Here is a 27,560-nt window from a genome sequence, read left to right as displayed (position 1 = left end):
CTTGGACTGAGATAATGACATAATGACTCCAGCAAATTGAGAGGCTGATCTTCAGATATATTTTTTTCTGCCATGAGTTTGTTACTTGGACAGAAAACTTAAGATGTAAAGCCTGAGGGTAGAAAATGTTGAAGATTTCTCCAGAGAGGGGAGCAAGATGCCATGGAATGAATATGTATCTTAGAGGACTCCACTCTGCAGCATTTATAAATCCACAGACAGGCATAAATGTTCACCTACTGCAGCCTTCATCTGGAATAATTGCTAGTTTCATTTATGCCCAAAGAAACATTCATCATGCCTACTTTGATTTCTTTCTTCTTGATACTGAAACTTTCTATGCTCCAGTGCAGTTTAGATATGTCAAGGTGTTTGAAATCCATGGCAAACAATGTATACCAGGATGGAGACATGGTGATCAATGTATTCTTGCCTCTGTATACCTATCAAACGAAACATACTGAAGGTCCAGAAAACACAAACATTCATCTACGGTAAGTGTCTCCAGTCCTTTCATCCTAGTCCAAATTTCCAATTTTCAGCCTTAGTCTATTTTATCATTTCTTCTCAAGAATTTTCTTCCAGAAAGTGCTCCACTATCAAACTTGTAATCATTTTTGTTAGATGTCTTCTATGTCTATGAATGAATACTGAGCACAAATATACTATCTAGCCATTTTTAGCACATGGGTCTCTCTGAACGATGCCATGCAGGACAGAAATGATGTTTCTTAGAAATATACATTCAGGTATAAATATAGGTCAATAATGAAAGGTGTCAACACAAAGTTGCTTCTACAAAAGTGATTCATCAAAAGCTTCTTCTATGTATTTCCTAATATTCGTACTGACTGGATGCTACTTTGTGTGTCACATTCCTTGAGAGACTACCTACTGTATTTTATGATTTCAGACTATTTGAAATCATGATTTTCTACAAGGTGTGCCCCTGCCACTCCCCCTTGGTACTATTAGGCAGTCAGTAACTAATCTTAGAATGCTTTGATATTTATATTCCCTCTAGTTTGTGATTGATTCACATACAGTACATACTTTTGACTATAAAGATACCACCACTGCAGTAATGAAATAATTAATAAAAGAGTGATACAGACTGGCAGACATTATGAACAGGTTGCTTTTCTTTCTGAGCAGTGTTATTGCCAATGAGAGCAGGTATTGCATCTGCTGTCAGAAGCTGAGGTGGCAGATGTCTACCTTTGTCAGTTGTGCAGAGTGTTAAAGAGAGGTGTCATGGACAATAGGCAACAATTCTTGCTTAGAAATGATCTTATTTCCCTCCAACACCTGTTTGCTGGTATGTTTATATTCTTTTCCACTTTCTTCTATTTGTCTTCTTTTCATATTCTGTAAATCTGCTATTCACATTTACATGCTGGTGTAACTATGTTACCCTTCTTATTTGACTTTCATGTCTGCTGCTCCTCAATAGTGCTTAGAGAGAGATAGCTCTCTCAAACTTTCATGCTTGTAATTGGATTTCTGAATACAACATTTAATTTTTGTGTGTGTGTAATTTGGTAGTAATGTAGCTCTCTAGCATTGAGGACCTGCAGCAAACCTGCTTACTCAGAAGCTTATAGGTAATAAACCCTGGTATATAATTGTAGGCATTTTGTCTTATTTTGTTCATGAACAAATCATAAGTTTATACTTTAAGAGAGTACAAAGTGATATATTGCATAGACAATAGGGTGGCATGATATCAAACTATATAAAATTTAACATATTGAACAATAGGTCCTATGGCAAAATAGGCAATTGCAAACCATATCAGTTGTGCTTTCTCTAATGCAAAGGCATGTCCTTAGTGACAGCATTGTTAACCATGCAGTGTATTGTGTCTTCATATTTTATCCATAATTTTTTTCCTAATTTGAAGTGAAGATTTATCTTATTGCTGATTATTCCTACAATATTTTGTTAATCATTCAATAGATTACAAATATACATATTATATTAAAAACATGTATTCTTGCAATGCTTGCTATTCATTCTTTCCCTTTATCTTTTATTTTTGAATAGCATGCTACATATTAGTTTGGAAGGATAGTGAAATGATTGTATGATTAGTGTATGTTTTACATATGTACTATTGTGCTGTGTTTAAATAGAAAGACTACATGTAGTTAATGAGATTTATGGTTTAGTAAAGGCATGTTTGTATATTATCCTCTAAGATCCATGGCTTCATGACATCTGGGGAGTTGGTTCAGTTTTGATTCCAGTCACAAATCCACACTCATTGAGCACATATTAAGTCCAATGTGGTCTCTACCTGTTCTTTATACTGCTCCTGCTAGCTACAGTTTCACAAAGAGTTCTGATATGGCTATGTTACTTACTCATAAGCTTCTTTCAAATGCTTGTATTTATTTTGCCTAAAAATTACTATATAAACTGGTTTATATATTTGTCAGTCCTTCACTGTGTCTGTCTGTGTATGTTCCGTTTGTCTTTGTGTCTATGTTCCTGTATATGTCATGAGTACAATTTCATTTATTTTTCTGCACTCCACCTTCTTGGAGATCCGGTGTCTTATTCTCTGATCTATGGACAAGGCTAGCTGGCTTATAATGTTATCCTGTATCCATGTTTGATGTACTGTAGAAATGCTGGGTTGCACAAGCCAGCTAACATATGTATGCTTTCAAAATGTAAGTGTATATGTTATTGTGTGTGAATGCAAGTGTGAATGTCTATGTACAAGTATGAGTATGTTAATGTGTGCAAATATGTGTCAGTGTGTTTTTAACAGACATTTGATTCTGTTTGAGAATGAGTGTATATTAGTGTGTGTGTGTGTGTGTGTGTGTGTTGATTGTGTATATATGTGAGTATGGTTGGGTGTGGACATTGAAGTATTTGTCTCTGTGTGTGTGAAGTACATGGGAGAATTTCAAATGCTGTTCCCATCCACTTTGATACAAAGCACTTTTGTTGTTCATTGCTGAACTTACCAGGATGGCAGGGTCATGGCCTTTTAGAATTTTCCTACGTACTCTCCCATCTTTACATGAGAGTGCCAGCATAAAAAAATTTTGCTATTTAATCCTGAATGCACATATTCAAGTACTAATGCATATGAATTCCCAGTATTTGCTCTCACAATCAATTTGAGAGCTCACATGCACAGCGTGACAACTTTACCTGATTCAGATATACTTTTTCTCCAGTGTTTTTTTTTTATCATGGAATTTACAATTCAAGGAACATATTATTTTTGTCATTCACATTTAAAAAAAGCAACAAAAAAACTTGTGTCCTAAGAATACTCCGCTCATGTAGAACAATGCCTTCTCTGAAGGTTTTGGTCCTCCTATTTTTTTTTTTTATAGAATCCAGAACAACTACATTTGAGTTTTGACCTAATTTCTGTGTCAATATAATAACTGCATACAATTTAGTGTGCACATAACTTTATTTATAAAAGTATTTTTTTGCAATTAATGAGAATTAGTTTGTTTGAATGACAAGGATTTGAATGTCAAATCCTTGCAGAAATAAATTGAAAGAGACCTCAGAAGATGGAAAGTTCCTATCTGATCCTATGTTCAAGGATCAGTAGTAGTAACAAAGAAAAAGTGGACATCTTGCAATAATCAATCTACAGATTCTATGCAATTCCAAGCAAAATGCCAACACAGTTCTTCACAGATATAAAAATAGGAATTCTCAACATCACATGGGAAACCAAAAAAAGAAAGTAAGAGAGAGAGAGAGAGAGAGAGAGAGAGAGAGAGAGAGAGGAAGAAAGGAAGGAAGGAAGGAAGAAAGGAAGGAAGGAAGGAAGGAAGGAAGGAAGGAAGGAAGGAAGGAAGGAAGGAAGGAAGAAGCTAACAAAAAGAAACAGGATATCCAAAACAAACCTTGAAAATAAAAACATCTTCTAGAGGAATCAAAACATATGACTTCAAGCTGTACTCCAGAAAAAAACTGATAAGAAACACATGGTATTGGTACAGAGAAAGACAGGTCAATCAACTGGATGGAATCATACCCAGAAATAAACCAACACATCTACAGACATTTGATCATTGACAAAGAACCCAAAACTATACAGTAGACAAAAGAAAGCATCATTGACAAATGTTGTTGTCCTGACTGGTGGTATGGATGTGGAAAAGGCAAAATGATCCATACTTCTTATCCTGCATAAAACTCAAGTTCAAGTAGAATAAAGACCTCAACATCAACCAGATTCCAAGACTAATAGAAATGAAATTCTGAAATAGCCTCGATTGTGTTGGCACATGTAAAATTTTCCTAAAATTGAGAGATGCTAAGAAGTTACAAAAACAATCAGGATCCTTGTGAGGATGCTTCAGTTCCACTTAGAAGAAGAAAAATAGTCATGAGTGGCAAAGGAATTGATCAGGGTGCAAGAGGGGAGAGACAGAAGAATCCATGAAGCTGGATCAGATAGGAGAAAGTAGATAGAGGGCTAGGGACATGAATTGAAATATTCATCTGCCAGCTGCTTGGAAGACATGGAAGAGGGGAGGCTTCCAGGACACATTATTGGTTACCTTAGCAAAAATTCCCAACAGTAGAGATATAGAATCTGAATAGACCACCTTCAGTAGTTAGACATGGTTTCAAGTGGAGGGATGGGGACAACATCCCAACATTCAAGTTTCCACAAAAATCTTTTGATGCCAAAAAAATGCAGGAACAAAAATGGAGCAGGGACCAACTGAATGGCTGGCCAGTGATGAGCCCAACAAAACTTGCAATTTATCCCATGAGCAGGCACTAAACACAGAAACATTAAATACCATATGGGAAAGGAAAGTTACATACCTCATTCAGGAGAAATAAATGTTAAGCGAACATGAAATGTGCTAGAGATACTTGTTTATCAAACTAAAAGTGTGGTCTCATATGCTTGGCAAAGTATAAGTGAAGCAGTACTAAAAGGGACTTGGGAATCCAGGTTCATAAGTAAAAACACTTGTCCAGCAAGCATGAGGATGTGTGTTCTGAATTCTAGCTCCCATGTGAAATATTAGTGTGGCTGAATATGCACCTGAACATCGAGCACAGAAACAGGAAGATCACTGAGGCTTCCTTGTTTCCAGTAAGTCATGCACTTTCAACGAAATAATTTACAGAGACAAAAGGACAGTAGGTCACAAAAATATCTTCTTCTAGCCTATAAATTAACATATATAGATAAACATAAAGTATGCAATACATGACATTACATGACATGACATGTATTACATGACACATGAACACACAAATAAATAATGTTAATACTTATGAAAATATAATACAAAATATGTGAAACTCAACATAAAATCAGAATGATAAAAGTTAAACAAGTACATTCAAAATCAAAATAAATTAAAAAAAATATCCTAGTTACCTATACTCTACAGAATTACAAAGGAATACTCAGCCTTCATAGCTTCACCAAGATATTACTTTATCTGTAACAATCAGAGAATATAAAAAGGACATAAATGAAACATGCGGGAAAAGGCATACCTGGAATTTAGAGCACAGATAAAAATTTATAATTACAAATCACATTATAAAAATGAAGACATCTAATCATTTCTATATTAAGTGTTATTCAATTAAATAAACTATAAGCAGAAAAGGGAAGAAACAAGAATAATAAGTAGAAAATTTCTGTGTTATTCCCTTGTGTTTAGTACAAAGAATTTGTTATACAGAATTCACAAAGAAGACAGAAACTTTATTCTTAGATCACTCTTAAAAAGACTGATTAAATTTAAAAAACCATTAGATCCTACTACAAAAGCCAATACTCAACAAAATTGGAAAATCTGTCTGAAATGGCCAATTTTCTAGACAGATACCAGCTCCCAAAGTTAAATCAGCATCAGATAAACCATCTAAACAGTCGCAAACCCCCCCAGGAGGGGCAAGGGGTGGTGAGAGGTCTCCCCCCCCAAAAAAAAACAACAACCAAATGAAGAAAAACCACTGTATATGAATCTATCAGGCCTGCAAGGAAGACTTAATACAAATACTCTTCAAACTGTTGCACATAATAGAGAAAAAGGTATACTACCCAATTCATTCTATGAGGCCACAACTATGCTTATACCTAAACCACACAAACATGAAACAAAGAAAAACATTCAGAGCAATTTTTTATGAATATTGATGTAAAAATGCTCAGTAAAATTCTTACAAATTAGTGAAGGAACACATGAAAACAATCATCCATCATGATCAAGTAGGCTTCAAACCAGGGATGCGGGATAGTTCTATATATGGAAGTTCATCAAGATAATCCAATATAAAGAAATCAAAAGAAAAAAAAACACCTCATGAACATCTCTTTGGATGTTGAAATAGCATTTGACAAATTTCAACATCCCTTCACAGTAAAAGTCTTGGAAAGATAAGGAATTCAAGAGCCATACATAAACACAGTAAAAGCAATGCACAGGAAGCCAGTAGACAGCATACAATTAATGGAGAGAAACTTGAAGCAATCCCATTAAAATCAGGGGCTAGACAAGGTTTCCTACTCTCTCCCTATCTAGTAATGACAATCTTGCCAAAAGCAGTCTGTACAGTTAAGGCAATTCCCATCAAAATTCTAACTCAATTCTTCACAGAGTTAGAAAGAGCAAATTGTAAATAAATTTGGAATAACAAAAAACTGAGGATAGTGAAAACTATTGTCAACAATAAAGGAAATTCTGGAAGAATCACCATCCCTTCCTTTAAGTTATATTATAGATCAATAGTGACAAAACCTGTGAGGTATTGGTACAGAGACAGGCAGGGAAATAAATAGAATAAGATTGAAGACCCAGAAATTAACACACACATCTATGGTAACTTGATCTTTAACAAAAGAAATAAAGCAATCCAGTGGGAAAAAGACAGCTTTTTTTTTAACAAACAGTTATGGTTCAACTGTGGGCAAAATGTAGAAGTACACAAATCAATCCACCCTTATCTCTTTGTACAAAGCTCATGCCCAAGTGGATCAAGAACCTCCACATAAAACCATATACACTGAAACTAATAGAAAAGTAAATGGGGAGAGCCTCAAATATATGAGTGAAGGAGAGAATTTCCTGAACAGAATACTGATGGCTTCTGCCTGAAGATCAAAAATCAACAAATGGGACCTCATAAAATTGTAAAACTTCTGTAAGGCAAAGGACACTGTCAATAGCACAAAATTGCAACCAATTGATTGTAAAAAGATTGTTACCAATCCTGCATCTTATAGAGGACTCATATACAAAATATACAAAGAACTCAAGTAATTAGACTCCAGAGAACTGAATACCCCTATTTAAAATGGGGTGTAGAGATAAACAAAGTATTCTCAACTTAGGTATATTTAATGGACAAGAAGCTCCTAATGAAATGTTCAACATTCTTAGTCACCAGGGAAATGCAAATCAAAACTACCATGAGATTCTACTTCACACCAGTCAAAATGATAAACATTAAAAATTCAAAGTGACAGTACATACTGGTGATGATTTGGAGAGAGAGGAACACTACTCCACTGTTGGTAGTATTGTAAGCTGGAGCAACCACTCTGGAAATCAGTCTGGCAATTCATCAGAAAATTGGGAGTAGTACTACCTGAAGACCTAACTATACCACTCCTGGACATATACCCAAAAGATCTTCAATTGTAAAGCAGGTACATATGCTCCACTATGTTCATAGCAGCTTTTTTCATAATACTCAGCTCATAAAAATTCAGATGTCCTTCAACAGAGAAATGGATACAGAAAATGTGGCACATTTACACAGTGGAGTACTACTCATCTGTTATAAACAATGACTTCATGAAATTCTTAGGCAAGTGGATGGAAGTAGAACTTATCTTCCTGAGTGAAGTAACCCATTCACAAAATACACACATAGTATGCACTCACTGATAACTGGATAGTAGCCCAAAAGCTCAGAATATTCAAGATACAATTTACAGACAACATGAAGCTCAAAAACAAGGAAGACCAAGTATAGATGATTTAGTCCTTCATAGAAGGGAAAACAAAATACTCATAGGAGGAAATTTGGAGATGACTTGTGGAAAAGAGAATGAAGGAAAGGCTGCACAAGGACTGTCTGACCTGGTGATCCATCCGATATATAGACATCAACCCAAACACTATTGGGGATGCCAAGAAGTGCTTGCTGACACGTTCCTGATATAGCTGTCTCCTAAGAGAATCTGCCAGAGTCTGACAAATACAGAGGTTTATGCTTGCAGCCAACCATTGAATTGAGCAAGAGGTCCCAAATGGAGGAACTGAAAGTGGTTTGCATCCCATAGGAAAAACTAAAATATTAATGAACCAGACCCCCCACAGTTGCCCTGGTCTAAACTATCAACCAAAAATTACACATGGAAGGACACATGCCACATATGTAGAAGAGGATTGCCTTGTTTGGCATCAATTGGAGGAGAGGCCCTTGTCCCTATGAAAGATCAATGCAAAGGGGAAAGCCAGCATACGGAGTTGGGAATGGGTTGGTGGATGGGGCAGCACCCTCATAGAAGCAAGGGGAGGAGAGATGGGATAGGGTACTACCAAGGAGGGATTCTGGAAAGGGGGAAGGGGATAACATTTAAATGTAAATAAAAAATACAATATGAAAATAAATAAATGAAAGTTGTGTAAATAAAACTTACTAACCAAGAACATTAAAAAAGTACCTTTTCCTAATGGTTAAGCAGATAGCTCTGTGGGAAACAGCATTCTAATACAAGCATGAAGAAGACCTTCGTTATAACCTATAAAAGTCATACTAAAACAGGGTATGGCCTCATGGGCCTGTAATCCCAAAGTTTGTTGGCAAAGACAAGTGACCAAGTAATTTCTAGATAGTCATTTGAGCTTCAACTTCATGGGGGAACCCTAGTCTCCATGGAACTGATAAAAAAAATATACCTTGAATGGTCCTCTGGCCTATATGTTTTCATACATCTTGGTATAAAACACACACATACACAAACAGGCATATTTATACAAACACAATGCATATATGCATAACAATAACTACAATATACATCACATACATATTTACACTCCACAAATATGTATACAGATAACATACACACAAAATACATAGATGTACATATTTATAGCTATATATGGAAGCTTTAGTTTAATCCTAATCCCTAAAAACATATAAACATATGTTAATATAACACACACATGTTTATAAGTATATGAAATTATGATTATAATTATTATGTAATTAAATACATAGTGCATAATCTCAAATATGATTTAATTATAGTTATACCAAAAGTTGTGAGTTATGGCCTAAAAATTTATGAAGAAATACAGCATTCTATATAATATCTACATGGGGAAAATATCTAATGTCAGCAAAGAGCTAGTTCTGATAATATTGGCAAGGGAACACAGAAAATCTCAGATCCAGGGGCCTCATGAATGACAGCCACAAAATAAGAAGTGTGGTGAGAAAAGGAACTGTAAGTTTTACTCTAGTTTACTTGGCTTCAACCCTAAACAGGCTACATAAGATGAAAATTGAACAAATACTTATCGCTCAGTTTCCCTCTGTCCTTTCTACATAGCCCTTTAGAAATTATTGATCCACTCTGCCAATCCACAGAATATAGTCACTCTTCCCAGAACCACATAGAATATATTTTTCCACTATTATGAAGGATAGGAATTCAAAGTTAAAAGCATGAGACAACTTTTCATTGACTGTCTGCTTCATTATTAGAAGATAGTCTTCTTCATCCATCCATATGAAGTAAATGGATGAAAGAAGTGATCAAATTTCAGAAAGACCTGAGACTAGGTATGAGCAGTTAAATATAACCATACAAACAGACCTACTGATGTCCAGAAAAAAAATCTTCTGTTGTAACGGTATCAAATAACAAGGTACAGTTCTAACATGGAAGCTGTGAGTGAGAGCTTTTGCTCAGTGAATGACAGTCATTATATTCAGTTTGAAATCAATGGTGATGGAAAATTGTTCTACAGTATGTTTTATGTCCTCTACACAGGATCAGTCCCAACAACTACCAATTTGTGATAGCTTTGAAATTTGCCATTGAGGAGATAAATAAAAATGCCCTCATTTTACCTAACATGTCTCTGGGATACAGTATTTACAATGCTGGGCCAAGTGAAGTGGAGACAATGAAAAGTTTCCTAGTTTGGCTCACAGGGAAGTTCAAACCTTTGCCAAACTACAACTGTAAAAGTGAGGAAAAATCTGTGGCTATAATCACAGGAACAACATGGGAAATTTCCAACATAATTGGGACATTGCTGGTACTATATAAACATCCACAGGTGAGATTATATACACAGGAATAATTACAGCATACTCCATTGATGACAACCTTTGAATACCAAGAGAAAACATAAGTGGAGAAGACTTTGCTTGTGTATGATTCAAAATATAATATTTTGGGCTTGATTATGGTCCAGGAGTCAATAATGCATTCTGTGAAATCAAGAAGATAGGAATTTAGATTTCAGCACCACTTATGTCCACATAATAGCATAACATACAGAATAGAGTAAGAAACCCAGGGTTGGAGAGAGATTCTGCCTTAAGAATGAGTAAGTGGAGGAAAGCAAAGGATACTCAATACACACTTCTTCCCTTCACACACTTGTATGCACATTCATGCAAACAACCAAAAAACTAAAAAATATTATAAAGTACATGAGATATATGCTCAGAGATTGTTGGTTTATCTACATTTTTTTGTTTGACAAATGTAAAAATTGCAAGATAAACTCACAAGTATTTATGATATGTGTGAATATTTCAAATAATTTTCTAAACTGGTCTTCAATATTACAGTTTACTCTAAATACTAATTTGAGTTTCTATGAATTTATGTTACTGTTTTACACTAATTGATTTTATAATTTCTGAAACTCTTCTTCCATTTTAATCCATGTTCTCTTTTTTTCAGCTCACCTTTGGACATTTTGAACCAAGTATGAACGATCCTGAGAAGTTCCCATCTCTGTATCAGATGGCCTCCAAGGACTATTCTCTGGCCTTAGGCATGGTCTCATTAATTACCTATTTCAGGTGGAATTGGGTTGGATTGGCAATCTCAGATGATGAGAAAGGTGTTCACTTTGTCTCAGATTTGATACCAATGATGGAAAGAAATAAAGTTTGTGTAGCTTTTATGGAAATGATCCCAGCTGACCATAAATTCACTATTATAGAATCTAATGTCTATTATAGCCCAATTGCGAGGAACTCAGTAAAAGTGGTTATCATTTATGGTAACACTGACTATTCTTTAGGTGTACTCTTTAGAAGATGGGAACATATATTTCCATGGAGAGTCTGGGTCACTACTTCAAAATGGGAAGTCATGAGTGCTAAGAGACATTTCATTCTTGACTCATTCCATGGCACTCTCATATTTTCACAACACCATGGAGAGATTTCTACTTTTAAAGAGTTTGTAAAGACAGTGAGTCCTTCTAAATACCCAGATGACATTTTTCTTGCAAGATTGTGGGAGATTTACTTTGATTGTGCAATATTTAATACTACCTGTAAATCTTTAAAACATTGTTCCTATAAAGGTTCCTTGGAACTTTTACCTTGGTATCACTTTAACGCAGCAATGAGTGACGGCAGTTACCATGTATATAATGCTGTTTATGCTGTGGCCCACACCCTTCACAAGATGCTTATACATCAAGTAGACATACAAGGAATGAAAAATAGAGGAAAAATAATCTTTCCTCCTTGGAAGGTAAGGGCTTTTCCTATGGATTCTGTACTGGTGTCACCCAGGTAACTTTTAAAAATGCTGTCAAACATGCTCTTAACATCTACCATGGAATTCTTATCAAAAGATATATTTGTAGACTCTTATAGTGCTGAAAAGAAAAATCTAGACCTGGTAAAAAATCATAATTAAGATGGAAACATCACAGAATAAAATATAAAAACATAGGGAAAGGTTTAAGTGAAAGTGACCAGCAGAATCCAACTGTTCTAAGGCCGTCAACTGGAATTTCTAATCAATTTCCAGGAAGTTCTTAAATATGAAAAAAGCATGAACTGACAATGCAAGGCACTAAATAGTGTATTGTGCCATGAAACAAAGTAATCCTAAAACATTGAAGAAAACTATGTCTAATATATACTCTGGTTTTGTTTTATATACACGTTGTATAATAAAATGTGTGCACAAAATATACTTCAATTAGAAAGGGATCATTTTACTCATAATACCAATTTAAAGATTCTCATCAGGAAGAACTCAAAGTCACAGAGATTTGAAGCAGCCCACCACGTTAACATCCACCAAGAGCAGGGAGCAATGAATATGCTATTGCTCAGATGGCTCACTCCAATATATTTGGTCCTGGTCCTGGTCATGCTCAGGAAATGAACCTGCTTAAAATCAGGGTTGATTTTATGCCTTAATTATATCAATTTAGAAAGTCTCTCATAGATTTGCTCAGAGTCCAAATTATGCTATACAAGTTTTCATCTGAGTCCTTGTGCCTAGATGATTGTAGAAATTGCCAGAATCATGATTAAAACTAAACATCACAAATTTTGCTGATCAGTACTAAAAACTAGTAGATTGAGTAACAATTTAAGATTTATCTGAAAAGTCTATTCACATATTATTAGGTTGATTATGATTTTATTTCGTTCTTAGTATTGTGTTTGTTTTATACATGTAACATTGCTTTATTTTGAAGTAGAAATTAATGTAACTAACAAAATGGCATGATTTCATTTTTGTCTTAACAATGACCATGCCTATCACAAATCATGAATCTTTCTTAGTTAAACCAGATACTAAAGACCATTCAATTCATGAATCCAAGTGGAGACCCAGTAACATTGAATCCTTCAGAAAATTTTTATGTAGAATATGACATTCTGAACTTCTGGAATTTTCCACAAGGTCTTGGATATAAAGTAAAAGTAGGAATGTTTTCTCCATATTTACCACGTGGTCAACAATTGTCATTGTCTGAGGAAAGTATAGAGTGGAGTACAGGACTGGGACAGGTGAGTGGACACTCAATTTTGCTTAGCTTCATGCTTCTCCAGAATTAAAAGATTCCTTCACTGCTGCATTTACAAATCGTTTCCCACATTCAAATATTTTCTTTTTATCATTACCAATATTTAACACATAATTCAATGTATATTCACAATTCTAAATGTTATATGTGTTTTCATGTATACTAGTATGTGTAATATATATATTATATAATATATATATCTATCTCCTATTACAATGTTTAACTATCTCATCAATTAACTGAGTGTAAGTTTCATTAAAAATCTAATACCATAATGAAATTCAGTTACCAGATGAATCTTGTAAATCCTCCTGTCTCTTATTTTGTCAGACTCCCATGTCTGTATGCAGTGAAAGTTGTGGACCTGGATTCAGAAAATCTCTTCAGGATGGCAAGGCTCTATGTTGTTTTGATTGCAGTCTCTGCCCAGAAAATGAAATCTCCAATGGAACAGGCAAGTGTGTACATTTCACATGAGGTTCAGACTTCTGTTTTTTAATCTATATATTGTAGCAAAAACCATATACAGTATTATTGTATTAATTTCCAACTCCAGAAAGTACATATAAAAACACACAATCCAGTTACTATATTTATGAGCTATATGCCTAGATTGCGGAGATGCAGAACTATTATAATTTATTACTCTGCTATGGGATCCTTTGCTGCTTGACATATCTACTGGCCATATGGTTCTTGTCCATCTTCACTTCGTCCACCTCCACCTGCTTTCCGTCCTTTACTTCTCTGTCTACCTGCCCTTACTTTCAAAGACCTCCCATCTCACCTTTCTCCTTTACTGCCACATAAAAGACTCTTGCATTTATTGAGTAGTAAATAGGGAGAAGGTTCATATGAGTTTACCTGAGTATGTGATCCACTGTTCATCTGGGGACACAGCTCTTGAGGAAGCAGAACTAAAATGAGATTTCAAACAGCATCAGGACAACCCATAATATTTTACCCTTATTTCCAGTTAAAAATACTTCTTCTCTCAGAATGAATTGAGCACAATTGTAACAATTATAAAAAAATAAGGTATGATATCTATTTAACATCCAGTTCCTCAGACCTGTCAATTTATGTAGAGTACTCTACCATCTACCCTAACTTATAGAGTTTACATTTTTGTGTCTGAATTATGTTATTTTAACTTTTATTACAATTTGAAACCCATGCTTTCAAATCCAGAATTTCTTCTTTCATGCTAAACAACTGAAGTTCAATTATAAGACTATAGCTAATGTTCAACCACACCAGACCCCTGAGAAGGAATAAATTACTACCTAAATATTTAGGAAGCAAAGAAAAATAGCTTTCAAATGTATGCAATTTGTAGAGACAGCTGACTGCCTGGACAGTCTGCTGATTTCTTATAAAGCCAAACCACCTGTTTTCAGTCTACTTGTCCAGATCCATCTGACAGACCTTAAGAGAAGCAGGAATAATGAAGAACTAGCTTACCATGTCTTGGCAGAGCTATCCCACATATGTTTTTCCTTTTTTTGGACAACATTTTTGTCTGCATCAGAATTAGGGCAATTCTTGCTGAGTAGCTACATTGCCATGGTTGAATCAACTCCACCTGGAGGTAAAGATACTCAATATCTTCCATGAAGTGGAATAGGGATACTGTCAGGAGCACACATGTCACATTGTTAATTGCTCCTTGAATTGAAATGCTATTAAAGACATATTCTGTCAATCTTTTATATAGAGATAGAGAGAGATAGAGCAAGATAGAGATATTCTGAATTGTCAAACACAAGTTATTGTTAGTTATTAGCTAATTGAATAATATTGAACACATTTGCTGTAATTTACTAAATTAGAATCAAATATTATCATTAGTGAGTCTTACACTCTATTATTTTACATTGTTCAAGTATCTTAAACAGCATAAAATAACAACCATTAAAAGGGCTGGGTCTAAGTCTTTGTGTTCTTGAATGATTTACATAGGCACTATACTTATATAAGTATTACAACACTGATTTTAAATTTTGTATCAATACACAAAATATATGAATGAGTAACTTAAACCTATAATAACCTATATATTCTAAGCCAGTGTAAGAAACTATAAGTTTCTATTACAAGTGGTTTTACCTGTTGAGTCATCTTTTCATACTTATACTTAATTTCTTACTGGGGACTTTGCATACCATGTATCTTAAAAACTTAAATGACAATAAATAAAACCCCCTTTGATATTTCCAAGTAAAAAAAAATTATAACTTCAATTTTGCAATAATTATAAAGATTCAATCAATATAATATTATGGCGTAACAAAAACTTGTTTAAAAGTAAGTTTAATGTCTTATATACATTTGTCTACCTTTTTTCTTTTCTATAGTATTTCTATAACCCTCATTTGCTTTTCCAAATCTATATCCATCTAGAAAGAAAAAAAGAGAAGAAAAAAGAAAAGGTAAAAGTCTCTGAGTCTAAGCTTATCCGTGTCCTCCCTGTCTAAGACTGCTACATATACAAATAATCCCTTAAATGATAACATATCTATAATTTTAAAAATAACCAGAACCATCCATTTGAACCTAAGGAACTGGGATGATGATCTTCTTTTGCTTGCTTCTAGTGGTATTGGAGCCAAGGATTTCCTTATCAAGACCCAGAGGGATATAGGAAGATAGACTTTATTAAAGAAAAGCTAGATGGCATCATTTGATGTTTACTCTTTATGTGCTGAGAAAGTTCATGGCTTAGCTGAAATCCTGACTGTAACAGTCTGAAAGGCTGGTGATGTGAGCTAGATATTCTACAAATGTCCTGGAATCAAGTCTTTAGAAGTAACAGCTTCCATGTAGTTTAGGTATAATCAATGAAGGAGCTTGAATGGCATGTCCCAGAATCTCAGCATCCCAGAGTATGAGTTTTGTGAGGGCGGTCTTTTTCTTCTACTATTCTGCAATATACAAAACTTATAGGCAACACATAGCTCTGTAAAGATATTTATATGGAACATGCAGGGTACATGGGTCAGTTAATGAAGATCAATAAAGAAAGACAGCTGGCTCACGTTGAAGATTACTTTGATCACATAATCAAACTTCAATATAAATTTCCATTCCTGCCATCTTAAAAGATGGTATGTAATAACATGTCATAAAAATTTTGTACCCCAAAAGGGTTATTGGCAGAATATAGACATTTAAGTCTCAGCCAGACTCATAGCTGTCTCTGTACAGAAATATGTATCACCTACCTTGCTGATCTTGTTGATCTACAAGAAATCAAGAAAGGTGGGGTATAAATCTGAAGATGTAAGTAAGGTGGCTGAAAATCCATAAAAATTGGTTCAAAACTCTGATTTATGTACTATACTTTTGGTTTTATCTAACTTTCAAGAGCTTCTTAACATAGTACCTGACTCTCAATGTATGGAAGTGATTGTTTTACAAATAGAGACCACTGAACTTATTTGGGATAATTGTGAATTGAATTCGCTATTTATTCATATACAACAAATTATCAGAATAGGAATCATCCATTATATATAACACAGATAAGATTCCATGCAATTCTGCCAGGCCTTTTATCAAAATGTAATAATAAAAACGATGGATACATATAGGGAAAGTACTAGAAGCTTCAGAATTCCATTAAAAAACAAAACACGTTAACAGCAAAGGTTTAAAGAAAGAATACTCTTAACACTTATCAACAAGCCAAGAAAATTATGAGGCAATGTCCCACTTGCTCACTGTATAACCAAAAACCATTAATTAAACCAAGTATGCTAAAGGTACCCAAAGAAATGAAATTTGGCAAAAGGTTGTGTTTCATTTACAGAGTTTTGTAAAATGATATATGTGCATCATAATATAGACACATATTAAGAATTTCATTGGGCAACTGCCTTTGCTTCAGGAAAGATTGATTCTATAATTATGCAGTTGTTATAAGTTGTGGCTATTATGTGAATACCCATACAAATTAAAACGGAAAATGGTTCAGTATATGGCTTTAATAAGATTAAGCAGAGTTTTTACATATTGTAATATAAAACATGTTACAGGCATATCATATAATTCTACAAAACAAGCAATTATGTATAGATAAAATCATACTCTAAAACAGATGCTTAAGAAACAAAAGGTGGCAACAATGAACCCCAGAGTTGGATTACATAGTGCTTTATTAAACTTACATTTTTAAATTCTAATGAACAAAAACTTTGGCTTCTGAAAGACATTGGATTGTGAAAAAAACTGCTGAACTAAAGCAGCCTATTTATTTTAAGGGTGTTCTAACACCACAATGGAAAACAAGAAATGAGTTATACTGGGGGACAGGTTATGCCTATATTTCCACAGGAATAAAAAGCTATGCGTTCTTTTCAAGTTGATAAAAATAACACATGACAAAGGGAGAGTTCCTGAAGACCTTGACTTCAAACATGGAGGAGATTGACAAGATCGAGAATATAGGTGATGTATACGTGATGGTGTACATGTCGCCGTACAGAGAGACAGCTCTGTGACTGACTGAAACTTACAAGTCTACATATGACCATACAAGACAACTGTGCAGACTATATTCTTCTTTGTCAAATATTTTATTTATTTGTACTTCAAATGTTTCCCCTCTTGGAGACTTCTTCACATTACCCACCCTCTCCTATGCCTCTGAAAGTGGGATCCCCAAAGATTTCATGGTGCTAGTTAATATTAATCATAAGCAATATAACTCTGAAGTATAACCCACATTTAGTTGGTTTGTATGATTATAAGTTATATTTTATTCATCTTATGCAATTTCATAGTTTAACATTTGGAATCTATAAATAGGTACATATGTGAAACATTCTTGATGCTGTATTATCAACACATTAAAAGCCTTAATCTCTTATAGTGTCATCATCCCAGAGCCTACTAGTGTTCCCAAAATAGATAAAATACTAATAGACAGTGTGTTTTCTTAAGAAATTCAGGGAATGGAAAAATGGTTTAGTAACTAAGAGCATTGGAGATATTTTTGAAGATAGGGATTTGGTCTCCAGCATCCACAAAATGACATTTAACTGTGCCTCAATTCCCAGGATTTCTGCCACCATATTGTGGCCATGTGAGAAACACATACATATAGTGCACATTTTTAAAGCAAACCCATAAAAAATAAGCAATTCATGTATTACAACATATCATATGGATTTCTTCCAATTAAAGAAATTGTGTTTCTTGGTGTCTGTAGTTTACAGATATAGAGGGAAGAAAACCTGTCTTAAAGATGAGAAATAGTGCAGATTCCATGAATCCTCACAGAGAATACCCAAGACTCAAATGTTCTGTAAAATAAGTGAGTGCTTTATTCTGCAGACATTCAACCTGCAGAGATTTGAACATTTACCAAGATGGGAACCACAGACAAAGGCACACTAGCCCTTTAATACAAAACAAGGAATTTTAGCAAAGGTTAGGCAGTCAAGAACTTTATTGGTGAGTGCCAGGTAAGTTACATGTAGTAATTTCTGATTGTCAGCTATGTTATATTCACTATCTGTGGTGAGATCTTGAGAATGTTCCAAGAACAGGCTCAGATCCAGCCTCATTAATTAATTCAATACCTCAGGAACTGTCTTATTTCTCAGATTATCCACCATTTTCAAAGATACCAATGATTAACACCCTATTGCAGCAACTCTGTCTGCGGAGCAGAATATTCTTCCTTTAGAAATGAAAACTTTTCCATTTTGAAGATTTTTACTTCTTATCTGACATCTAAATTGTTTCAACAAAATTCTGTCAGATTAAGTAACTGACGCTACAGATATTTTGAAAGAAAATAGATATTTAAATGGTGTTGTTGCAGAACAAAAAACACGTAAATTGGTTGTTAATACTGTTGGAAATTGCCAAGTATTGAAAATTTTAACATCATGTAATATCTAGTACATAATTAATTATACCCACATAATCTCTTCCACCAACCAATAATAGGTTAATATACCTTCTTAATATAGGAGCAATAATTCTCAATGAAATCCTACAAGATTAATTCAGTAGCAGATTTTTTTTAAAAAAAAAATAAATCATAAACAACCATAATAATGACTATCTTCTTGAGATGTGGGGTGCTGCAACATACATAAATTGTTATTTGTAGTATACCACATTAATAGTTTCAAGAACTGAAACTGTATTTTAAAATAATTAAATACAAGCAAAGTTTTGAAAAATTTAGAATTTCTTTGTGATAAAATTTTGGAAGAATTTAAGCTTATAGCTGACATATCTCAAGAAAATTGAGGCAACATACAAGATCAGATCTGACATCACACTCAAAGAATGGAGACTCAAATTATTTGCACTAACTAAGGAATAAGACAATGATTCTACTCTATGCAGTGAAGTAGATGAAGGGGGATAAAGATGGAAAAGAGGAAGATGAATTACTTTTACTTAGGAGTGAGAATATTCTGTCCATGAAAGACCCAAAAAACCCACAATAATCCTCTTGTAGCTGATAAATACATTCAGTAAGGTAGCAATACAAAACAAATTAATTATAAAAAGTATCTTCTTATACAGCACAACTACCACCACCGAAAAGAACCAAAAAAAAAATAACAGGCAAAAAAATTGACAAATAATACTTACTATCTTAATAAACAAAGACAAAACCTTAAATATCATACCTTACAGTAGAAACTCTAGTGCACTGAAAGCTTTTACACAGTGAAAATTTGAAAAACACACAAAAGAACAGAATAACTCCCTTCATCAATTATAACTGAATAATGTTTTAGGTGGTGGTTTTATTGCTATTAAAAAAATCAAATTTTCAACTAAGCCAAAAAAAGGTTAGACTTATGTTATTGCCCTGAGGATAAATTTGTCATTAAGGGAAACTAATATAATTGGGAGCAGAAAACTGGAGGCAAAATCTCATAAAAAATCATGGAACAATGCTACTTACAAGCTTGCTTTGCTGGTATTCTTTTTTAAACAGCATAATATCATCTGACAAATTATAGCACTGTTCACACTGAATTGCCCCTATCTTATCAAACATTACTTTAAAATATGCTCCGCAGGCTTGTCATTTTCTCAATTAATATGCCTTCTCGCCAGATACTTTTAGGTTTATGTCAAGTTATCAAACAACAGTAAGCATAGATATCCCTCCAAAAGCAATCCAATCCACAGAATCCATCCTTAGAGCAAGTACAATTGGTCATACATTTTCATTGCCATTTTACTCACAAAAGTCCAGCAAAGTGAACATTATGTATATCCATCAATTGACAAATAGATAATATGATTTTATACATATATGCAACAAAGAATTACATGGTTAAGAAAAATAAAAAACTATCACTTAAGTGGATGGATAAACGTATTTTCTGGATGAGGTTATACAGATAATGTAATACAAATGCCACAGACATGTTTTTATATATGTAGATATAAAGATGATAGATGATAGGTAGACAAATGATAGAAAGAAAGATAGATGATAGATAGACAATAGATAGATAGATAGATAGATAGATAGATAGATAGATGATAGTGAAGATAGTGAAGATAGAGAGAAAAAGACACAAATACATACACAGATACTCACACACACATAATCACTGAAACTATAGAAATCATTGCTTTTAGAGTACTGATAGAAGTCATGAAACTAGGGAGCTCTAGTTAGGAGGGAGTTTTTGAGAAATAGGGGACAGAAGACCAGTACTATGAAGGTAAGAAATGAAGTAATGAAGCAAGAAGTACTGTACAGGTTCCAGAATTGATAGGCAAATTAGAGAGGAAGGTACATAGGAAGCTATAAATAATACAATAAGCCTTTGACAATGTTCTGGAGAAACATTCCAGTAAGAAGTTCATGAACTATAGTTTACAGATATATAGTGAGAGTTTCAGTGTAATAACCCTGTATGGGGAAAAAGATCCTACTGATTCATCATAGGATGTCAAATAAAAAGTGAACTAGAGGTAAGGGATATTTTTGTTTCAACAGTTTGGACAGTGGAATCTCTAGTACAACCTCAAATATTACAAGTGAATTCTATAGGTTTTGGTTATTTTTTCTTAACTTGATGGTAGTGACTATAAATTTAAGATATGAGACACAGGGAAGACAAACAAAAACTGATTTTGAAGCTCTTTTCCTACTGACAAGATGACACAGGAAGTTTTCTGAACAAAATACTGTAAGAAAAATTATCATCTGTCTTAGTGCTGTATATTAGTGTTCTCCAAGATAAAGTACATGAAGATATAGGATGGTTTAAAGGCAGTAAAAATGGATCCCACAGAAAGTTTATTAAGTTCAATATGTTAAGTAAAGGCTTCAGGAATTTCCTGAAACCTAACAAATACATTAGAAATCTGCATCTAAAAGTAAATATAAGCAGGGAGGAATATGGGTAAAAACTGCAAGTCAAAAGAAGCTGCACAGAAAAATTGACTTTCCAAGATGACTGAGATGGTATGAAATCTGTAAAGCTGCTTGCTATTTGTGATATAAACCTTGAGTTCCTCAATTTTGTGAGCCATCACTCCCTTTAGGTGGGCTTGTAATGATGGAGTTCCATGAGATATATCTTAGCCACTTTTGCAATACTATGAAAACTTCATTTACAAGGCATTGAATCATTTAATTTTGACATCATTTTTTCAGAGGACATTAGTGCTTATGACCAACACGTAAGGGAGCCAGACAATAAACTAGGTGACACATTGTTGGAGGCATAACTGAGAGTCTATATGTGATCCACTGGGGATGAGGAGGTAGAAGAAAGACACAGAGACAGAGAGCATATGATATAGTATGTGCTGATAAATATTCAGAGATCATCAGAGTGGCACACTTCTGCCATCAATATGAAATCTCCTAAACCTAAATATTTTCACAACACAAACCAAGGATTCTGATATATGAGCCTATAGGGGCCATTCTCATTCACCCCACCATAATTATTACTTCCTCTTATTTCTCCCATAAAAAAAAATCATTCCTGTGAGTTTCCTCAGTAAAGCTCACTGACTCACCAACTTACATTTTGATGGTACTCTTACTTTGGTCTTCTGTAGACTCAATATCTGGAGTGATGATCTGTCTGTCAAGGAATAGTGGCACACAAACACTTAACTGTCTTTTAACCCTAAAATACTATCTGGTCTGAGAACTGGCTAAAATACTATCTGGTCTGAGAACTTATATTCACTGGCATACAATACTTTGGGAAGTAGTCAAACTCCTTATTTCATTAAAAGCCCATAACAAATGGTGAATTGATATCTGGTACAATTATCTTACATAAAGTATGTAGTGGTTAGGTAATAGGTCTAGGGAAAAATACTGTACTATCATTTACTTAAATGGACATAGTAATATATTCCTTCCTGATGTTTTACATATGCTCATAATTACAGAAGCATTAAACCACAACACTGTTGATTCCTTTTCAGTAGATGGCAGTTAACACCGAAACTAATAATAGTCATCAAACAGATAATAAGAATTTGTGGGGACACCTGCAATGTAATCCCTAACTCCACATCTCATAAAATATCACTGAAGACTCAACAAATAGATTATAGAAGCCAGGGTTAGAGAAAAGACTCAACAAACACTATTTTCACATAAACCAATGTGACATTGCTGAGACACAAGTGTTCACAAAGCAGCTGGGATGGTTTCCACAGTTTACAGAAAGGTCAAACCAGGATAATTCCTTAAATGGTTGAGTTATTGGATCATGAGGACACACCCCTAAGTGAGCAGAAATTGGCAGAGAAGCATGAGTCAATTTACCTTGGACATCTGTTTTCTGAGGGGCTTGCAATGATACAGTGGATGATGCTACATCAAGGTACATTCAAACAGCATCAAAGAGTTTTTGATAACTTTCACAACAGAACATAAAGTTGGAAAACCAAAGTATTGAGGATAAGAGGGATGGAATTGGATGGGAAGAAAAAGAGTTACAAATGACCAAAATATGTATAATTGTTTAGGAAATTCACCAAGAAGAACAAAAGACAAAATAGATGATAGATAGATAATAGATAGATGATAGATAGATAGATAGATAGATGATAGATAGATAGATAGATAGATAGATAGATAGATGATAGATAGATGATAGATAGATAGACGACAGATAGACAAATAGATCGACAGATATAGACAGATAGATAGATGACAGATTGATAGATTGGTAGATAGATGATATATGGATTGATAGAAAGAGATAGATGATAGATAGATAGATAGATAGATAGATAGATGATAGATAATATATAGATAGATGATAGATGATAGATGGATGGATGGAATGATGGATGGATGGATGGATGGATGGATGGATGGATGGATGGAAAGACAGACAGACAGACAGACAGACAGACAGACAGACAGACAAATAGTTCGGTAACTGTGAATGTACATGTCTACATTTATATGATGTATATAGACATATATACTATATGTTTATGTGTATATATATATGCACATGTACATATATATATATACATATATATATACATACATACACATACATACATACATACATACATACACACATACTTACATGGCTGTATCCTAGTCCCAGTAAAATATATTACATTCTTTTGAACATAAAGATATGTGGCATACAAAGACCTAAATACAGAGTAAATATAAATTCATATAACATTTGAAAATAATGAAACTTTAAAGAAGTTGAAATACTGACTTTTAAAAATATTTTTTGAGATGTAAATAAATTTACATTTCTCTTCTCAATTTTCTCATTCCAAATCTGCAATATATACCTTAAAACCCTCCTTCTCGTTCATGGCCTCCATTACTCCCTAATTAATGTGTGCTTAAATACATGCATATCTCTATAAAAAATTACTAATTATAACCTATTCAATCCAAATAATGTTACTTGAATATATGTTTTCAGGGCTAACTCTTTGACATTAAAACTAATTGCTGTGCATTTCCCTGATGATGACTGCACATATTGTTTTAATGAACTTTTCTAATCTTGTATGATCATGATCCCTTCTAGAGCAAAATATCACCTAATGAAAACCTCAGAATTAGATGTGAGAAACCATCTTGGAGTTGTTCTTCAGTGATGTTCAAAGGACTACCAAAAAATACACCGGTTATTGTTGATTTCCCTTATTTCACCAAGAGTTTGAAGGCAAATCCCTACTGATGAAAGTACCATGTACTTCAGTGACGGGATCCAATACACCTGAGCTTCAACTGACACATGTGTGCTCTCCCCAAGTACCATATTTAAAGATATCAGATGGCATCATGAAAACTTCCAAGGGAGCAAGACATCCAACAGTCTTAACCCAAATATATGGATGAACCACATCATTTACTATCGTGGTATTATACCCCATAAAGTTGCAGCAACAGAACACATATCTTTGTCAAAATCAACATTTCCATAACTGGATATAATATCTGTTCAACATTACACATAATATGCCTGATATTTGAAATTTACCTCACTAATCAGCAATAATAAAACCATACATATTGTATGACAATTTACAACCACTAATTTAATAAAACAACCTAATAATTTCCAAAATCAATCTAGAAATATTTGTGGTAATACAAACAGATAAGTATATTCTCAGCACCTTCATCATGTAAATTTCTCTTGCCAACAAATGGAGTCAATTACAAAAAAACAAAAACAAAAAACAAAACAAAAAACACACAATCAATGAAACTGCACAGTGGTGGATCTCAGTCCCAATTGTAGATATATCTACAAAACATTGTAAAACCTTAGACTCAGGGAAAATTATGAAGAGTTAGAAGAGGATTGAAAGTGCCAGGGGAGCAAGAAGTTTGCTGCAATATAACACTTCTGGTAATATTGAAATCTTCACCCATAAAGACCCATCACCATTACCACATAAATGTAAACTGAATTGAGATGACAATATCAGATATATTAAAGTGGGTGGGAGACAGACGATGAGGCCTTACTCCTACTCAAAGAACTAGTGATAAGTTTATAAATCTGGATCAGGAAATCTGGGAAGCTGAACAAGCTTTATCTATTGTTTGTAACTAAAATAAAAATATTTAACATTTTCTGTAGTATAATTTAACATTTATATTTAGAGAGATCATGCTCACCAAGAAACACGGAGGACATCATCCATATATTTTTTTCATTTTCAAGTCATCTTACTTGGGGTAGTTTTGAAGACTATATGCTGTACAATGAAACACTTTATAAGATTTGAACAGATTATTTAGCAGAACACAAATGTGCTTCAGATTCTACAAAAACAGATGATAGATAATGCCTTATATCAAAGGTGATACAGTAACTATCTTTCCATTATTTTTATAAAGACCTTTGACAAAAACTGAAATTTTGGAAGTAACTAACTTACATTGCCTACAGCTTACAGTCTTACATAAAGAGAATTTATAGAAAAATTCAAGAAAGGACTATAGATGTGTAAACTGAAACAGAAACCATGAAGATGCTTACCATTCTGCTCCCAATATGTCATTCAGATTAATTTGTTAATATAACCTAGAACTTATTTTCCATGCTGGCACCATCTGCCAGTATCTAGATTGTCTTACAAAATTAGTAATTATGAATATACACTGAAAGAGGTACCTATTGCCCAGTCTTATAGATGCCTTTTCTTTCTTGACATTCCCTTTTCAAAAATTAATTTAGTTTGTGCAAATTTAAAAAAACAAAATTAACCCATGAAAAGATAGTTTTTAAAGTATAAGATTTGAAGATTGTTAATTGGTGTGGCATTTAAACAGAATGATGTGAGTCACAAAGTTCTTCACATTTTGGGGGAATTTAATTTATGTAATTGAACATGTGAAGAAGGAATAATAATGTGCAATGGACAGAAAAAACATTCTGGTTCTCAGGAACTGTGAATACAGATTTATGAGTAATAAATGTTTGCTTTGGTGAAATTTCAGTCTAAATTATCATAATATAAAAAATATACATGAAAATATATATGTTATATTAACTTGGAGATAAAAATGAGTGTCATGAAAACACATGACAAAGAAGACATTACTGATGTATTTGCTTGATACTAAATAAGAACAGCAATATTAAGGGGGGAAAAATCTCCAAATTTGTAGTCCCTTATTCATTGCTCTCAATTGGTCCAAGAAAAATTGGCTAAAATATGGCTTACTTCCTTGTGTGTGAGGGATATGTGACAAATGAAAGAAATTCATAGCTGTTATGCTGATACCATGTTGAATTTCTTTCCAGATGTGGATCACTGTGTGAAATGTGCAGATGATCAGTATGCCAACACAGAAAGAACTCACTGCCTCCAAAAAACAGTGACATATTTGACTTATGAAGATCCTTTGGGGATCACACTGGCATGCATGACGCTGTGCTTTTCTACTATCACCATGCTTGTATTTGTGATTTTTATCAAGTACCAAAATACTCCTGTTGTGAAGGCCAATAACAGTACTCTCAGCTACATACTGCTCATCTCCCTCACCTTCTGCTTTCTTTGCTCCTTTCTCTTCATTGGTCAGCCAAATACAGACACTTGCATCCTGCAGCAGATTACATTTGGAATTGCTTTTACAGTGGCTGTATCTACAATCTTGGCCAAAACCATTACAGTAATCCTGGCCTTCAAGATCACAACTCCTGGAAGAAGGATGAGGAGATTGCTTAGATCAGGGTCACCCAAATTTATCATTCCTGTCTGTACACTTATACAAATTATCTTCTGTGGAATCTGGCTGGTAACTTCTCCTCCTTTTGTTGATGAAGATACACATTCTGAACATGGTCAGATCATGATTTTATGCAACAAGGGCTCAGCCACAGCTTTTTACTGCAACCTAGGGTACCTTGGGGCTCTGTCCATTGGGAGCTTCATAGTAGCTTTCTTGGCCAGAAACCTGCCAGACACATTCAATGAAGCCAAGTTCCTGACATTCAGTATGCTGGTGTTCTGCAGTGTATGGATTGCATTTCTCCCTGTCTACAATAGTACTAAGGGGAATGTTATGGTGGCTGTGGAAGTCTTCTCCATCTTGGCCTCCAGTGCAGGGATATTAGGCTGTATTTTTATCCCCAAGTGCTATATTATTTTCATGAGACCAGAAAAGAACTCATTGAATGTCATGAGACACAGATTTCCGTGGAAATAAGTTGTACTTAAAATACCTCAAGTTATGTTTTAAGGGATTTGAGGCGTGTCAACAGACATTCTCAGGTTAAACTGCAGTAAAACATAATACACCCCACAAGGCTCGATGATTAGTTGTATATTCAGTGTATATGTAACACTTGAATTATCTTTGGCTGTCTTAGCCTTCTAATCATCAAGCTATAACTTGCATCTGAACGTGACACCCAAACAAGTACTTTATAATATACAAAATGATTTACCATCTACAAAATCAAAATTCAAGCTAATATAGAATAATATTATACAATAATTATACCATAGAATTCCCAGGTTTAC

General features: G+C 34.1%; 1 protein-coding gene and 1 long non-coding RNA gene across 2 annotated transcripts; one reads left to right on the top strand and one right to left on the bottom strand.

The window, feature by feature from the left end:
• Positions 1 to 297: 297 nt before the first annotated feature.
• Positions 298 to 27,243, top strand: LOC114620501 (vomeronasal type-2 receptor 116-like). The gene is made up of 6 exons (XM_028766600.1): positions 298 to 494; positions 10,034 to 10,325; positions 10,961 to 11,767; positions 12,820 to 13,047; positions 13,395 to 13,524; positions 26,336 to 27,243. Exons 1-6 carry the CDS (start codon positions 298 to 300, stop codon positions 27,241 to 27,243), a joined length of 2,562 nt encoding a protein of 853 aa, XP_028622433.1.
• Positions 13,379 to 14,591, bottom strand: LOC114620502. Its single transcript, XR_003711327.1, has 3 exons — positions 14,529 to 14,591; positions 13,929 to 13,981; positions 13,379 to 13,564 (listed from the first exon to the last, which is right to left on the bottom strand). It is a non-coding gene; the product is annotated as an uncharacterized LOC114620502 (long non-coding RNA).
• Positions 27,244 to 27,560: the final 317 nt, after the last annotated feature.

This window comes from Grammomys surdaster, unplaced genomic scaffold (assembly GCF_004785775.1).
Source record: "Grammomys surdaster isolate TR1022 unplaced genomic scaffold, NIH_TR_1.0 169, whole genome shotgun sequence".
Taxonomy (NCBI): domain Eukaryota; kingdom Metazoa; phylum Chordata; class Mammalia; order Rodentia; family Muridae; genus Grammomys; species Grammomys surdaster.
Note: the sequence above shows the minus strand (reverse complement) of the source record. Positions and strands in the feature narration are given on the sequence as shown.